This window comes from Lucilia cuprina, chromosome 4 (assembly GCF_022045245.1).
Source record: "Lucilia cuprina isolate Lc7/37 chromosome 4, ASM2204524v1, whole genome shotgun sequence".
Classification (NCBI taxonomy): Eukaryota; Metazoa; Arthropoda; class Insecta; order Diptera; family Calliphoridae; genus Lucilia; species Lucilia cuprina.
The window spans coordinates 44,223,502-44,240,099 of NC_060952.1; the positions used below are offsets into that span (position 1 = coordinate 44,223,502).

General features: G+C 29.7%; 1 protein-coding gene across 12 annotated transcripts in view; it reads right to left on the reverse strand.

The window, feature by feature from the left end:
- Positions 1 to 16,598, reverse strand: part of LOC111674587 (protein lap4) — a 241,099-nt gene that overhangs the window by 173,305 nt on the left and 51,196 nt on the right. For all 12 annotated transcript variants that reach the window (XM_046949910.1, XM_046949911.1, XM_046949912.1 and 9 more), the window contains exons 4-5: positions 669 to 837; positions 28 to 441 (exon numbers count right to left, since the gene is read on the reverse strand). In XM_046949910.1, the coding sequence (XP_046805866.1) occupies positions 28 to 441; positions 669 to 837 (583 nt within the window). The remainder of the gene's footprint in view (positions 1 to 27; positions 442 to 668; positions 838 to 16,598) is intronic.

Here is a 16,598-nt window from a genome sequence, read left to right on the forward strand (position 1 = left end):
CAAGTCCGATATAAACCCAATACTTACTCTCCTATATTGGTGTTTAGTCTTTGTAAGCGATTTTGGTCCAATTTTAAAATCGTTAAACGACTTAATTTCGCTATACCATCGGGTAAATACTCCAATAGATTTTGTGCTAAATCCAAATCGGTTAAATTAACTAAACCACTGATTTCATTGGGAATTTCTTCGAGACGATTTTCGGATACATCCAAATATGTCAAATTACTCAAAAGTCCCAATTCTGGAGGTAATTGTTGTAATTGATTATGATCTAGCCAAAGTTCTTGGAGTGCTGGCAAATAACCCAAATAGGGTGGCAGTTGTTCGATTTCATTATCGCCCAAATCGAGGCGTTTCAGCTTTGTTAATTTACTAATGGATTCTGGTAAATGTTTTAAAAGATTCTCACGCAATTCTAACGATTCTAATTGTGTTAAACTGCAAAGATGAAAAGAAATAGAAAAAAACCAAACATGAAATTAATCAAAGGCAATTAAATAATTATAAAATCAATGTTATTGTTGTTGCTGTTCGGATGCCACAAATGGTGCTGGTGGGGCATTTAGTTTTTTGTTCGAAAAGATTATTGAGCATTTGAACATCATTAACAAAAAAATCGTCGTGGTGGTGGTCATTGATTATTCATTGTGCGATTTTCTACTCACCAACCAAAATCTGCTGGTAATGTGGTTAGAGACATGTCATTTAAACCTAATGTTGTTAAATTTTTTAATTGTGAGAAACCAGCGGGTAATTTTGGAATTGGATTTGAACTAAAATCAGCCACTTGTAAGCTTTTCAAGTGTTTGATGTCATCGGGAATGTCTGGAATATCTGTAACGAAAAAAATAAATTAAATTAAATTAGTTTCGATGTTATTTTATACAAAATTGTGTAAAATACTATATTGTCGATTTTGGTTTATATTTAAATCTAAATAGAAATATTTAAAATTATTGATTTATTTCTCCAATAAGAACATCCGAGGCATATTTTACTACTGTTTATAATGTAAATGTAGAAAAAAGGACTAGTCTATTGACTAAATTTAATGCGTTTTTAACTAGTCTATGGATTAATAATAATAATCAGCTGGGTGGTCTAATGCTAGTCTATGAATTATGGAATAATCCATTAACTATGGACTAGTTTATTGATTAGTCTGTTAACAATTCGTTTGACTATTCTACACTATTTGTAGAATAGTCAAACGAATTGAGACCTAAGGCTGGAAGTAACAGCTTTAGGTTATTAAAATAAAACTTAAATTTTTCTAGTTCCAACATTATTTAATATTAAAGTATTCATTATTATTAAGAAACCAAGCTATCTACTTAAAATTGCATTAGATAAACTTGATTACATTTCAATTTTTAATTAATTAAAATCAAATCCTTGTATCTGTGCAAACAGCTTAATAACATGTAACAAATAGCCAGTCATCATATGAAATCAATACATTACAGTTCAGTTGATTTAACATTTATAAATTTTTATTAAATTGTAACATGAAAAGTCAATAAAACAATATATACAATGGCAACAATGACACATAAACATGCATTACCTCCTTATGCACCCGCAGTTCGAATACTTAATTCATTCATTCATTCATACATCAAAGAACAATAGAAAATGAAGTAATTGACCCTTTAAACGATTCCATTCACAAGTTTAAAGCAATAATAACAGAAACAAATAAAAATCTTAGTATTCAATAGTACGAGCAAAAAAAAAATAGTAAATAGAAACAGTCACAGAGAGATCCATACTATTTGTTTGTTGGTTTTTTATATATGAGAATAACTTTAAAAGTGTTTTAAATCGATTTAAGAATAATGTCTTGGTTTCACAACATTTGTTAATATATGCGAAATTGTACGAAATATTAAAAATTAGGGCCATAATATCTTGGGCCCTTTGAATCTGAGGATTTTAATCTTCATAAAAGCTAACGAGGTTGTTACTGAAACGGCGTTGGAGATATCAAGAGCAGATCACATTCTGGCAAGTTCATAAATAGTCCTTATGCGCAGGGACTTAAACAAGGGTAATGTCAGACAGGTAACCCAGCCTTGACAGATCTTTCTTGCACTAATAGGGAAATGGTAGTATACAAACAAAGTGAGAGAAGTGTCGCGAATATTTTCAGTGTTGTTATCGCGAATATTTCTGCCTGAAAGACACTATAATTGTTGGGTAGACGGTGAGATATACTTACACCGACTTCTTCACAGAAGACACCAGAACCAACACCACGGTTCACTTTAGAACCATCTGTAAAGATTTTGGTATACCACTCGCTCTTCAAAGGAATTCTAAATCTGAAAACTCTATCAAACCCGATGGATTGTTTGTTCAAGATTGCACGCAGAGTAAAAACATGGTTGTGGTAAACATGTTCTAAGAGCAACATATTATGGTTAAAATTATGATTGCAGTCTAAATATATTATGGTTATTGCAACAATTTTAACATCTTTTTATTATGGTTAAAATCAGCTAAAATATTTTATCATAAAATTTTTTATTTACCATAATATTGTTTGTTATACATGACTATATTATGATCCAATGTTATCAAAATATCGTTAAAAATATGTATTCGAAATCGAATTTATTTTGATTACTGAATCAGTACAATTACAGTTGCTAAAAAAAGTAAAAACCTTCATTACTCAAACCGATTTATAAATTTCAATTTGATTCCCAAAAACATAACTACATTATTCTATACAAAGTGAAATACTTATACATATAATGTTATAAACCAAATGAGAATTATTATAACTCATTTTATTGTCGCTTTAAACAACTAAAGTTTTTTTTGTTGTTGTAGCAACAGACATAGAACAACAAAACATATAATGGTTACTTATAACAACATAACATATAATATAACATATAATGGTTATAAGTAAGTTGAAATATTTGTCAGTAACATAATATGTTTTAGTCGTTACAATTACTTCGTTATTGAAAAAATAATTTTTCAGTGAATCATATTCAAATTTGTAATTGCCATCCATGAACATGATTACAGTAACAACAATATGGTTTAAATAAAATTAAAATAACAATTATATGTTTTTGATAACAATATATTGTAACAGTGAACATAGTTTAGTTATAGTAATCACACAAAGTATACAGAGATCTCACTTTTGACATTTGAAAAAGTTTAAAATCAGATTTTGTTTGATTTTGAAATTGTTTGGTGAGAAGAGGTATATAAAATACAGCTAAAAAAATCATTGAATTCGTTTTGTGCGAAAGAGAGGGAAATAGCTTTTTGATCGTGACGTCTCTGTATACCATGTGGTAATCATGTCGAACTATGTTTTTTCTCTGCGTGTGGAGGTAATTGGCTTTAAATCTAAGTGTGTCTATATGTTCTCGATTTCCAACTTTCGGGTGAGTTAAGCCAAGCAGGCAGATATGGGCATAATAAGTAGATCCAGGTAGGACATGTAATATAGTGTTCAGAGCATCTGACGGACTAGTGCTTAGAACACCTGTTATCCAATGCATGCTGATCTCTGAACGTTATATAGCTGATCTACAACAAAGTTCTAGGACGTCTGCTTGGTTTTACTCCTAGGCTACTGTCTGCGGCCCAATTTTATTTACATTTTTTTTATTTTTTCGTATTTTCTCGTTTTGATATTTTGTATAAAAAATTTATTTTTTAAGAATTTTCCCTTGTGGATCCGCGCCTGTTAATATGTTTGCATTTTAAACTTATACAGGTGATAATTGATATTTACAGGAATATTGAAAATACTTCCCAAAAGAGTTGGACACAAATATTACAGAAATATATACACTTGATATAAATTTTCAGTGTATTAAAGGGAAAAAAGAAATCTACTAAATAATTCATTAACTGACTTCGTATATGTTAAACTTAAAATGAAACAAAAAGTGTCTGTAATACGATTTGTGAATGTTAAGCTATTAAACTATGAGGCAGGAAAGGATAAAGAAAAGCAGAGAAAAAATAAACAAAAACTTTAAATACGAGTAAATCAAGTTGTATGGCAAGTGGAACATGAACTATATAAGTGTAGTGTTATTAGATTTTTTCCTATACCATAAAGTGCATTAGAATTTCTCTATTGTATATACACTTGTTGATTATAAATCAATGTGTAAGAGTGAATCGAAATATATAAGAAAGCTAGGGAAGGGATGGAAAGGAATAACCAGAGAATAATAAAATTGTTAACTAAAGAGCAGAAAAAAAGATGACATGATAAGCAATTACTCTGAATATTTACATATATGAATGGTATGCAGCATATGTAATACTCGTAGGAACATGCAATTATAAATCTTATACAGCAGACAACACAAAACCCACACAATCACACAAACACTTGGCAAGCATGTGCCACTTTGTCCACACATTTTATTTCCTCCTACAAAATATGTAACATGGACAAAAACTATTCCTATACCAAGCAAATTTTAATGCAACTAACAATTATTATTCCCAGCAAAAAACAAGTATTAAAATATAGTCGGGCGAGGCCGACCATATAATACCCTACACCTGTTACAAAAAATAAAATGTGATTTAGTTTTTATAATAAAGTATTTAAGTTAATTTGTACCTTGCCTCAGATATACTTAAGCCATTTATTGTTGAAAAAATTGTGGATATTTAAGTTAAATTTTGAAGGGGGTTTTTCATAGGCGCTAGGGTCCAATGAGGCCCTATAATTATAAAGTTCATGAGGGTCATCAAGGCTAGTATGGTTTTACAGCTTTTTGTCGATATACGAGTATATTAAACACAATTATGATCTTAAAGTCGTTTTCGGTGGGTTTAATTGTATGGGGGCTAGTTGTAAGGGGTTAGGTGAAATAATGGACCCATCATAACCATTTTCAAATCGACTCGACTCAGAAAATGATTCTGAGCTGATTGGTATACTTTAAGGTATACTTAAGGACCAATATTCACTGTGCGTTACAAACATCAGCACAAACCCAATATACCCTTCCCACTAATGTGGTGTAGGGTATAAAGAGGGAGTTCCAAAGAAGCGAAAAAGTAAGACTTATGGAAATTTAAAATATTTTTTGAAATGTATGGTATAAAGTGTAATTTTATAAATTTTTGGATGATAAGTCACTCTAATATTAACCCTTCTCTGTATAGCAAAAGAAAAACTGTCCTCAATGACAACATAAAGGAGTAACAATATAAAGAACAATAGATATTGTGTTGACCTAGATTTGTTTTTCTATACACTCATAAATTAAAAAAAAATATATATATACAAACATATATAATTAGAACATACACATGTAATATGCATATAAGTTAACACTTACATAGTACATAAGTTTTATATATTGGTAAATGTTTTTATATTACTACATATTTATGTATACATGTAGATTATATATCAACAATTGAGAACTTATATATGTATTTATGCATGTGTTCAAGGTTTAACACCCTCTTAAATATATACAGTAAAATTGTTTATAACAAACTTTTTTGGGTTTATTGGATATTTTTTTTACACTATCAATTGATATATATATTTTGGATCCTTATTAAATTCAAAGGTGATCTATCCATATCTACCTGTTCGTTAAGTTTGAACTTATCATGTCATTATAGAATCTATAAACCTCCAAGTACTCTCATCTTAGATAGTATTTGTTGGCTTCTCGGCAAATACTTATGATATTCCAAAGAAATGATAAGTAAGCGAAGGTAAGTGTCCACTCTCTGTATATTTTGGAGACAATAAAGTGGCAAATGAATTCAACAAGTGAACATTTTTGGTAAGCCAATTGCGGTCATTTGTCCAAATGAAATTTCTATGTTGATATTGAAAAACCTTGACTAAACCAAAAATCATTCACTTTTTTCCATCCTTCTAAATTTGGAAATAAATTCAATTTTAAAAAGATTTTACTGTACACACCCACATATTTTCCTCTTATAATTGTTTTTGTTTATATCAGCCGGTTTAATTTATATTACAATTCTGAGTGTAAAAAGTCATTTCTGTCGCATATACACAAATGTCTGCGAATTATTTACCGATTTTGTTTAATAAACCCATCAAAGTGTAAAGTGTGAATGTAAGTTTTACTAGACATTCAATGAGTAAAATATATATATAAAAAAATACAAATACATAATTATTGAATTCGCATGTACATCAGATACACCATCATGTCAGCCAGTCTGTCCCTTAGTTCCGTGGATGGGCAAAGGGGTGCGGCGTATGGTAGTTATTCATATTTTCATTTTTAACCCCATTATGGTTTCTTATTCCAGGTGATGACAGGTGCTTATTCTTCTACGTCTTCCACATTTTTCTTTAATTGTAACGAAAATACAAATTTTCAGCATGATTGACTGACTATAAAGGGCGATGTTATCAGGGTTAATGTATTTATGGATGTGTGTTTATATGTATGTATATGTAGCATTTGTTTACATAATTATGGGTGGGTAAGCTTTTCTGGTTGGGGGTTTTTACTTGTAGGGTAAAATGTGAGTCATATTTTTTTTTTGTTTTAATAAAAAATTATTCGGAAATGAATAAAGACAAAAAATATACATATGCCAAATATCTTGTTTAATCGCGGATGTAATGAAAAGGCCAGGATTTAACGGTTTCCATATATTTTTAAAAAATTTTTAATTTAGCTTCGTACTATTTTTATACCCGTGCATGATTATTAAAACAAAACAGGACAAGAACAAGTTATGTGTAAAGATGTGTATTGTTATTGTTTTGTTAGAGATTAAATTTTATTTGGAAAATTAAGTAAGAATGGACAAAAATTATAATTTTAAAAATTATATATGCTAAGCGGGTCTTATTTGTAGCTCTGGTACCAAGTACCATTATTTAGTACTTTTTTAGAACATAAAATTAAGCATATACAATCCTACGTAAATGAATCCTATAAAAAGGAAAATTTTCGTTTTCAAAAGGATCTTTTTTTAATTTTCCATCATATTAAACCTGGCTAACCGAATCTTCGCAAAAATCTATTAAGTATGAATCATTAAAAGGAACCGGTACCAAACACAGCTAATTTTTTGTATCTAACATTGAACGAAAAAAGAGAGAAATATCCTATTATTACAACGATCGGCCTCTAGCTCGGTTTTGTATATGACATTTTTCAAATACTGACTACTATTTATTTTAATCGCTCTCAAGTTCTACATATACGTTTCACCTAGCTTGATTCTTTCTTAGACTTAAAAAATGGACAGTTTAATTGACGCAAAATTTTTAATAACAACCTAACTTTGAGAAAAACCTTTGTACTAAATCTAAGAGAGGAAATAAATTAATCTAATTTAGTCGATAGAAAGTTTCTGATGTATCCAACGTGTCCAATATGATTTTGCGAATGACGAACATCACCTCAGATGATTATTATGCCCCTCACCATCGTGAGAAGGGTATATATAAGTTTGTGATTCCGTTTGTAATTTCTATATAATTTTCCGACCCCATAAAGTATATATATTCTGGATTCTTATTGATAGCGCAGTCGATTTAGCCATGTTCGTCTGTCTGCCTGTGTGTATGTTGAAATCAGTTTTCAGAAGACCTCAGATATCTGCGAGATTCGAACTTTCAATAATTCTATTAGAGATACGATCGAATAGAACATTATTTAAAATCATTCCAAACGGCCCATTAATAACGAAGATATGAGTAAAAATCCGAGAGCACTTTTTGGTGCTTTTTCGTTTTTCAAAAGGTACTTTTTGAGTTTTCTATATTAATGAACTTAGAAACCTGAAATTAGGTATATAGAGTCTGGATTTGACGAGAACACACCAAAGGGGAGTTATGGTACTTTTTCGTTCTACAAATGGTACTTTTTGAACTTTCTATAATATTGAACTAAGAAACATGAAATTAAGTATGTAAAGCCCGGATTAGGAGAGAACACATAAAAAGGGACTTTTTGGTACTTTTTCGTTCTACAAAAGGTAATTTTTGAAATTTATATAATATTGAACCTAGAAACATGAAATTAATTATGTAGAGTCTGGATTAAGTTAGAACCCATAAAAGGTTACTTTTTGGTACCTTTCCGTTTTGCAATTTGTATTTTTGTAATAAAATTCGTACTGACTGTTTTTTAACACATCATGGTGAAGGGTATATAAAATTCAGCACAGCCGAATATTGAACTCTTACTTGTTTTTAATTCGTTTATGTCTGCCGGGAATAGAATTCACTCGCTTTAGTTAGATTTTCAATTCTATGCTTTAAGTTCTATTATAAAATTGGAACTGGTATACTCAGAACAGATAATCAAGCATGCTTGATATCGAGACTTACTGATGTTAGTTGTCGGCTACGTATGACAACGACGAGCTGTCGTAATTACAACAATATATAATTTTTAAATTTAAAAGAAACTAAACAATTTAATTTTTATTAAAAAAATTTCCTCAGTATTATTATTAAAAATTAAAGCAACTCGTTGTTCATGCAAATGAACAATTTAACGCTGTTTAAAACTTTTAAGTGTTTCTTTTTTAAAAATTAAATTTCTTTTTGTGGAGAAACCCCCAAAATAATAAGCATTTCCGGAAATCAATTAACTCTGAACCTTGTGCAAATAATGTTACACCATTACAAACTACTGGAACAAAGAGTGCAAGTGTAGTATTCGAAAAAGTTGTAGTAGTGCATGCTATGAATATTTTCACTTGAATTTTTTTAATTAGTTCATTTTATTTATGAGTTCTCTTTTTAATTTTTTTGGTGACTAAGCAACAATTACAAATAATAATGTTATTATTATTTCATTTGAATTATTTTATATAAAGAAAATTAGTTCTGAGTTGCTATAGAAATTATAAACGCAATACGCGCAACTCAATTGTGTAAAAGTTTAGCAGGCATCAATTAAAACTACACAACAACTGACACACCCACCCCAATTATTTGACACTATTAAAACTATTTAGAACAAGTTGTGGTTTATTTAGTGTTGACAATTAAGCGGATTTTATATATGTATTCTAAAATACTTTACATTTTGGAACTTTTTAACTTTTCAACTTTTATTTAAAGTCAATAGATAGGAGGACTGAATTAAAAAAGTTATGTTAATTAAAATAAAAAAAGTTAAATTAAATAACATATTCAAATACACTTTTTGAAGTTTAATGCCATTTCAAAGTAAATATTGATTGGCATCATTGTCTCAGTGAATGAATGAATTGTAGTATACTCCACCCTTTTTTTAATAACAAAACAAACTTTAACAATTACAAAAAATGTTTTCATTCATGCTGTGATTTTTTTGTTATTCCTCATGTTTTTAATGAAACATAAAACTATTTTATGCAACTTCATCTAGCGATTTGTAGGAGAATGTATACAACAAAGCACCGGAACCATTCGTTCGTTCACTTTTGTGTTTTAAATTACAATTTGAATTTGGAACAAAAATTTCGAATAAACACAAACATACAAAAAAAAAAACACAGACTCATGAAAAAAGGTCTATAAGCATTTTGTCTGAATGGTTGCACGTCCGTCTGTCTATCTACATTATTTTCTTTTTGTCAGTTATTGTGGTGTACATGTGAATAATAATCTCTATACATGCAACATGTTCGACTTGTCCATCAGTTACATAGTAAAATAGACAGACAACAAAAGAAAAACAATATACAAAGTAGATACAACAAAAAGTAGCAACAGCAAAAACTGAGCAACGAGAACTACATTTTAATAGAAAGGAAATAATGAAAATAGAATAAAAAGCAACAAAAAATAAATAAATAAAAAGCCTAGAAAAAACACAACCGACGCACGTGCTTCAACAAATCACCAAAGCAGAACCCATAAAATGAGTTAAAGAGTGTCTGCTGGCCGGAATAAAAAACACACCACACACACATTTATACCCCACAAACTTTAAGTATTTTATGTTTAAACAAATCTCTACATACTCCTGGTGCTGCTGAACACACGTAAACAAACTAAGTAATATCATCGAAGCAACATCAACACAACACCACTTTCATCATCGTCATTATCATCTGAATAATTTCCTATACACAACCACTACAACTGAACAAATGACTGATGGCTTCTGGTTATAAACTAAAGTGGAAAAAACAAGTACTTTGCATGACAATGACGCCAACCCATAACGGCAGCAGCACCTCCAACATCATCTCTCTCCAAACTCACTGTCTATACAAAAAAAAAAAAAAACTAAACAAAAACCTCTTCAAAAAAACTTAAAACATTCATTAAACTATTAAACCATAGAGCCTGCCAAACAGACAAACTAAACTGCCAGGCAGGCAATAAAATTGTTGTAGCGGTAAATAATAACAAAAACAACAGAACCAAAAGACCTTTTAGATTAGTGTACTTAAAATAAATTTATCTAAAGCAGCAGCTCTTAAGCATAAAGAAAATATGTATTTCTCTTTAAAACAGTAATTAGCTCAAATAGTCAATAGGGACCGAATACAATCACATATTATTATATCACACAAAAATAGTTATTACTAAGTACATTCTGAATTAGTGTATTAAAACTTAGATTAAAAACAAAACGTGTGAGTTAAGTTCTCTTTGAGCCAAGTACTGCCTCAAATAGTCTTTACTAGATACCGGCATCCCATACCTGACTTCATCATAAGTTTTGAGTATGAAACTGTTTTTACAATTAAGTAGGCAGTCAAAAAGTTTAATGTTTTTTAAATGTGTTTTGTATACAATGTAGTTTACTACTATTTATATTATACAGATGCAACTATCTCTCGAAGGGGAAGAATGCTAATATGAAATTGAAAGGAGCTTTGTGCTTTTTATTTAATTTGCCTTATAATAGTTGATAAATTCACTAGGATTCAAAACTCCATGATTAATGATATAAAGTTATGTTCGTATTAGGAATGGAAAAAGAGATTGTCTTTTAGTATCAAAAAATATTATTTATATTTTTTTGGATCTCAAAGTTTTAAAATATATTTTTTATATTTATAAATTTTTAAACAGAAGTAGAATGGACATTATATGTTGATATGGCGAATCCTTGTCTGTCCCTCAATGTTAACCTCTCGGATATAATTTGATGAAATTTATTACACAATTTCTTGCTTAATGCATGGTGCATGGTATCTCAGGGCTCCCATACAAATATTACCACCAAATTGTATATTGTAAAAAACTTATATTTAAAGCAGTCATGATACAATTTGTTATATTTAATAAATACGGTCTTAATGAAAAATCAGGTCACTATGCAAGGATGTATTAAAAATTCAATTAAACGCTAGGTAAAGTGTACTTTGCTAAAGCCTTTATTCTTAAAGCTAAAAGAATATACTTTCAGATGGTATTTTACGAATAAAGTTATTTTGGCAATGTTGTAACGTAACAAATAACGTTTTCTCAAAACTCAGGACATAATATATCAAATCCCAGATATAAGGTCAGATTCGAATTCAGCGCTGATTAATCCTTTAGAAGCGTCTATCTAGGTCTTAGTGTTTCGACTTTTTTAACATTTTGTTAAAGAGAATTCCACTCTAAAACTTCATTAGCTTTTTTTAGAACTTTTAGTTGATCTATTTTCGAGAATAAATGCCAAACAAATTTTGCAAAAGAATTTGAAATTTTAAAGAAACTTTTACCCCCATATTCTTAATCTCTTGTTATTTTCGACACGATGTATTGAAAGTTCCCATACAAAAAATTTACTATTGGTAAAACGATAATCGTATATTTAGATTGTGGCCCTGAAAGAATCAAATAAGACTCGGGAGTATCACGGTACTATCAAAAAAGTACCATCGTACCAATTTTGGCATCCCTGGTTCAGATTTTCTTTCTAGATATAAAATCATCTGATGACATATAAGGTAAATAACTGGTAAAACGGTATACGTTTCCTTCAAGTGAGGTTACGTTTATCTGGTGGAGACAGTAAAATACTCGTGATCGAATTATCTTTATATACGCTGGTGTTTTGGTTAAATTCATTGAAATCTGGCCAGACCACTTCCAGGAAACTGTACAGACCTTGCCCAGTCCAACGGCTATTTGTTTTAATCGATGCTTTCTTTAGGATACGATTTACTGCAGAACAGACAACTCAAGCAAAAACTCGACTAGGTTTCTGCAGTACATAGGGTCAAAATTTTGTTATTGTAATATTATAGTGGGAAATCATATTTGATAGGATAACACAACCCCGCTTATGCAGTCTACTTCTTTAGATCCGATCCTACGCCTATGTTTTCCATTAGGTCACCTTCCTAAGCTACTGTGCCTCCAGTGTTGGTGGTGATTTTAAAATTATTGTGTACATAATATCTATAGTACATGAACACACAATCACACTAACGTATCAACAATATTATAAAATGTGGCCAACATAATGACTCTCATGTTGAATTTAATGAATTAATAAACAGTTGGCGGTCATTGGGTTCAGAGTAAAATTGTATAAAAAAACACATATTCATACATTATAAAACTCTCTCGTACAGAAACAAGTAAAATTAATATAAGAATCCCAAAAAGCAACGAACCGTAAAAATATTCATTCCACAGAAACAAAAAATTTACATTCAGTTACAGAATTGTCATATTGTAGGAGAACAAAACTGACAGAGAAATACTCTATTGTCAGTCACTGACAGTCTGGCAGCCTGCCTCATGGCCTGTCGTCGGCAAACAAACAGGAATACAGGCATTTAGTCTAACAACGATATGGAATTCAAAATAGTAAAGCCATTCCAACACCCAGGGAGCAACACACATTGAACAACAACTGAGCAGTCAGTAAAAGTAGTGGAATACAAGAGATGATAAAAGAAGGGGTTGGTTGGGTCTGCTATGAATATAAATGCAGAAATGCCTGCATGAAAATTTGCTGTAAATCTTACAGTGCAACGACAGGCAGTGCCAACAATATAAAAATTCGTTGACCCTTATATTTTGTAGGTTTGTTTGTGCTTCTTGTTGTTATGTATCTATTATGAGCTCAGTTTGTGCCTCAGGCATTCAGCAAAATAAAAACACACATGGATGCATGTAGCCATGTATACATTACTACAACTAGCAGCAGCATCGACATCGTCATCATTGGCTCTGAATCACAGTTAGTAGGCAAATTCCAACGAAATAGCAACAGTAGAAGATATGTATGGCAACATTAACAAGCAACATTAGTACGTATGTTTAGTGTGGCATAAAATAGTAAACTTTACAGTTAAAATTGCTTTAAAACGTTTAAACTTAAATTACTGAATAGCAGACTAGCAACACACTAATGGATAATTTTCTTAATGTACGTATATATTCACATATAATACTTAAAATATTTAGATGAATTATTAGTATTTTAGTATATTATTGTGGTTCTGACTTTTGTAGCGTTTGTAATAATAGGGAAAACAAACTTATAGAATCCGATTTATTTATAGTAAAAATTTATATAATAATGTATAAAATTTGCAGGAACTATGGGCTATTTTTTATTTCGAAAATTGAAATATGTGCGGTACTATCTCCTATATGAAAAAATTTATCAATAATTTATCAATATATGTACATTAGAGTGCTCCAAGCTTGTATGTAGGAAAAAAAATTTTATCCTACAGGCTACCACACCCCCCCCCCTATGGGTTATAAAAATAAGTCGTGCAAAAAATTAGGTCAATAGGATTACGTTAACTGGTGCCGCAACGGCTCTGAAGTTTGAAGATGCATTTACAAGGGGAAAATATGCAATTTTTTCAGTTTTCACAAAAGTTTTGTCATTAAATAATTTGTTTTGTATTTTATTGCCAAAGAATCGTAATGTACACAGAATTAGCGTTACAAAAAGATAAAAAAAACACAAAAATTGGTTGAAAAATGTAAAAGTTATTAAAAATTCCCCAGGCCATTATCGTGTCTCAGAGACTTGAATTCAAAATGTGATAAAAAATAAACAAATTTTTGAAAATATTCTAATAAAACAATTGTATTACTTAAACTACATCTGTAGTTACTTGAATATGAGTTTTTGTCCTTATAGAATAACGTAAACCTGTTCGAAAAATTTTGATATTTTTAACGGTCGTTTCAAAATTCAAATTTTAGTTTTTTTATACTTTGTTAAACAAATTTTGATATTTTTAACGGTCGTTTCAAAATTCAAATTTTAGTTTTTTTATACTTTGTTAAACAAATTTCAATATTTTTGGGAGAACTCATAGGGATTTATGGACAACAGATTAGGGAATAAAGCAGTAAAAAAATTAGGTCAATACCTCTCATATTTTGCCTGTACCTGCAATTTGAATTAAGCGGATTTCGAAAAAAACGCATTTTTATGTAATATTTTGCAAAATTAGCCTTTTTATTATATTGTTGTGTATTTTAAATGAAACCTTTTGTAAATTTATAATGGAAGGCGTAATGTCTTAAATTCGGTTTTTATTATACTTTACACCACTATAGTGGGGAGGGTATTATACGTTTGTGCTGATGTTTGTAACATACAAAAATATTGGTCCAATACCCTCCTTTAGGTATACCGATCGATTTAGAATAATTTTTTGAGTAGATTAAGACATGACTGTCCGTCCGTCCGTCTGTCTGGTTGGTTGGCTGGCTGTCCATGTAAACCTTGTGCGCAAGGTACAGGCCGCAATTTTCAAGACAATTTGATGTAATTTGGACCAAGCATGTTTTTTGGCACAGGGAAGCCTATTGAAAATGGTTGAAATCGGTCCATTATTTCACCTAGCCCCCATACAATCGTACCTCCCGATTTGAACTTTGTATGCCATAATTACGTCAAATATTCTACTATCTCTCTAAAAATTGGCACAAATATGTTTTATGTAAGTAAAAAATGGCACTCATACAAACCACCCTTCAAAAAATGTCTTAAACGTGTAAAATTGAAAAAATATATCCTTTTCCCAAATTTACCGAAGATCAGCCCATATTTGACCTATATAAAGCCTCATTTAGAAATTTTAATTTTTATTAATAAATTGCTTAAATATTTTGGAATTATGGTAAAATAAAAATTTTCAAAATATACTTATGGTGTAGGGTATTATGTGGTCGGCCATGCCCGACTATACTTTCCTACTTGTTTTTTATTTACTTATATAGCAGCAAAGCAAACTACAAACATAGTACGACATGATTACTACAATAATACTATGTTCATTGTAACAACATATTGTGATCAAAAACATATAATTGTTATTTTAATTCGATTAAAGCAATATTTTAGTTACTGTAATCAATTTTATAAGTTCAGCCGTAATTTAACCAGAAAATGGTTACCAAAGCCATATTTTTTCTCAGCGTGTATAAGGTCTGCGCAGCAACAGCAATATGTGTGAAAAGGATTATTATTCTTTAAGAGGACATTATTTACTATATTACATTTCTCACTTTATCAAACAATGATTTTAAAACATTTTAGTGTACTTTATATTTCGAGCTAAATATAATAATATTTATTTTAATTAAAATAAATTACTGCATTCAACTGTTGCAGTTTAGTTTTCTTTTATTTTCAAATTATGTTCCAAAAAGGGTGTAATCTAAACCCAAAGAAATGAGGCAATAATAATGACGAAGAATGCTTGAATGTCACATAAATAAATGTATTAAAATAATATAAAGAGAAAATATAAACTCACATATAATTTAATCATTTTATAGAATTATTTGTATTATTCCATTTATTCCTTTTTTACATTCACGCTTGATGGGTGGTACAAATAAATAACGTAAGGGAGATGGTATATTACAGTAAATTAGAAACTGCTTGAATGGATTGTCCGTGATGTAGGTACATATGTATATAAATCTAATTACGAGTTTAAATTGCAGTCATATGTACATAAAATAATCAAATTTACTTTACTGGGTGATGATTATATTGTTATGTATTAAGGATATAACTTTTTCATATTATTTTATATACAAAAATAAATAGGGAATCTATCAGTGTGTCAAGTGTGTCTAATATTATTTGATAATGTTTTTGTTGTTGCAACGTTATATCCCTATTGTTCATTCAAATACTTAGTATGGTGTAATAAACAACATACATGTTAATGTATTTATTATAAATATAGTTGTTGGGGTAAATGCTTTTCATATGTTTACATATGGTTTTTATGTTATTGTATGCCTATATTGCAAAATAATTGGATTAAATAAAAACAAATGAAACAACCATTCAACCATACCTAAATCTGCCCACTTCATATAGCATGAATAATGCTACTAAACATATTAGTTTAGTTTTAAACAGGATAATAAAGGATTGCAAACTGATTTTGGTTTAAACGAATTTAAATCGTGTGACTTAGATATAATACTATAATAACAAAATTTTAAAAATATAAAATTTTCTATCTTACAACATTACAGGCAACATTAATTTATTTAAAGAATAAAAATGGTATCATTTATCAATTTTTTTTATTTGCATTAAGTATGCCATTCATTCACTTCTGTTATACATTTCATCAATAAAACAAAGTGGAGGAAAATTTATGCTAGATTTCTGAATGAATACATTTATATA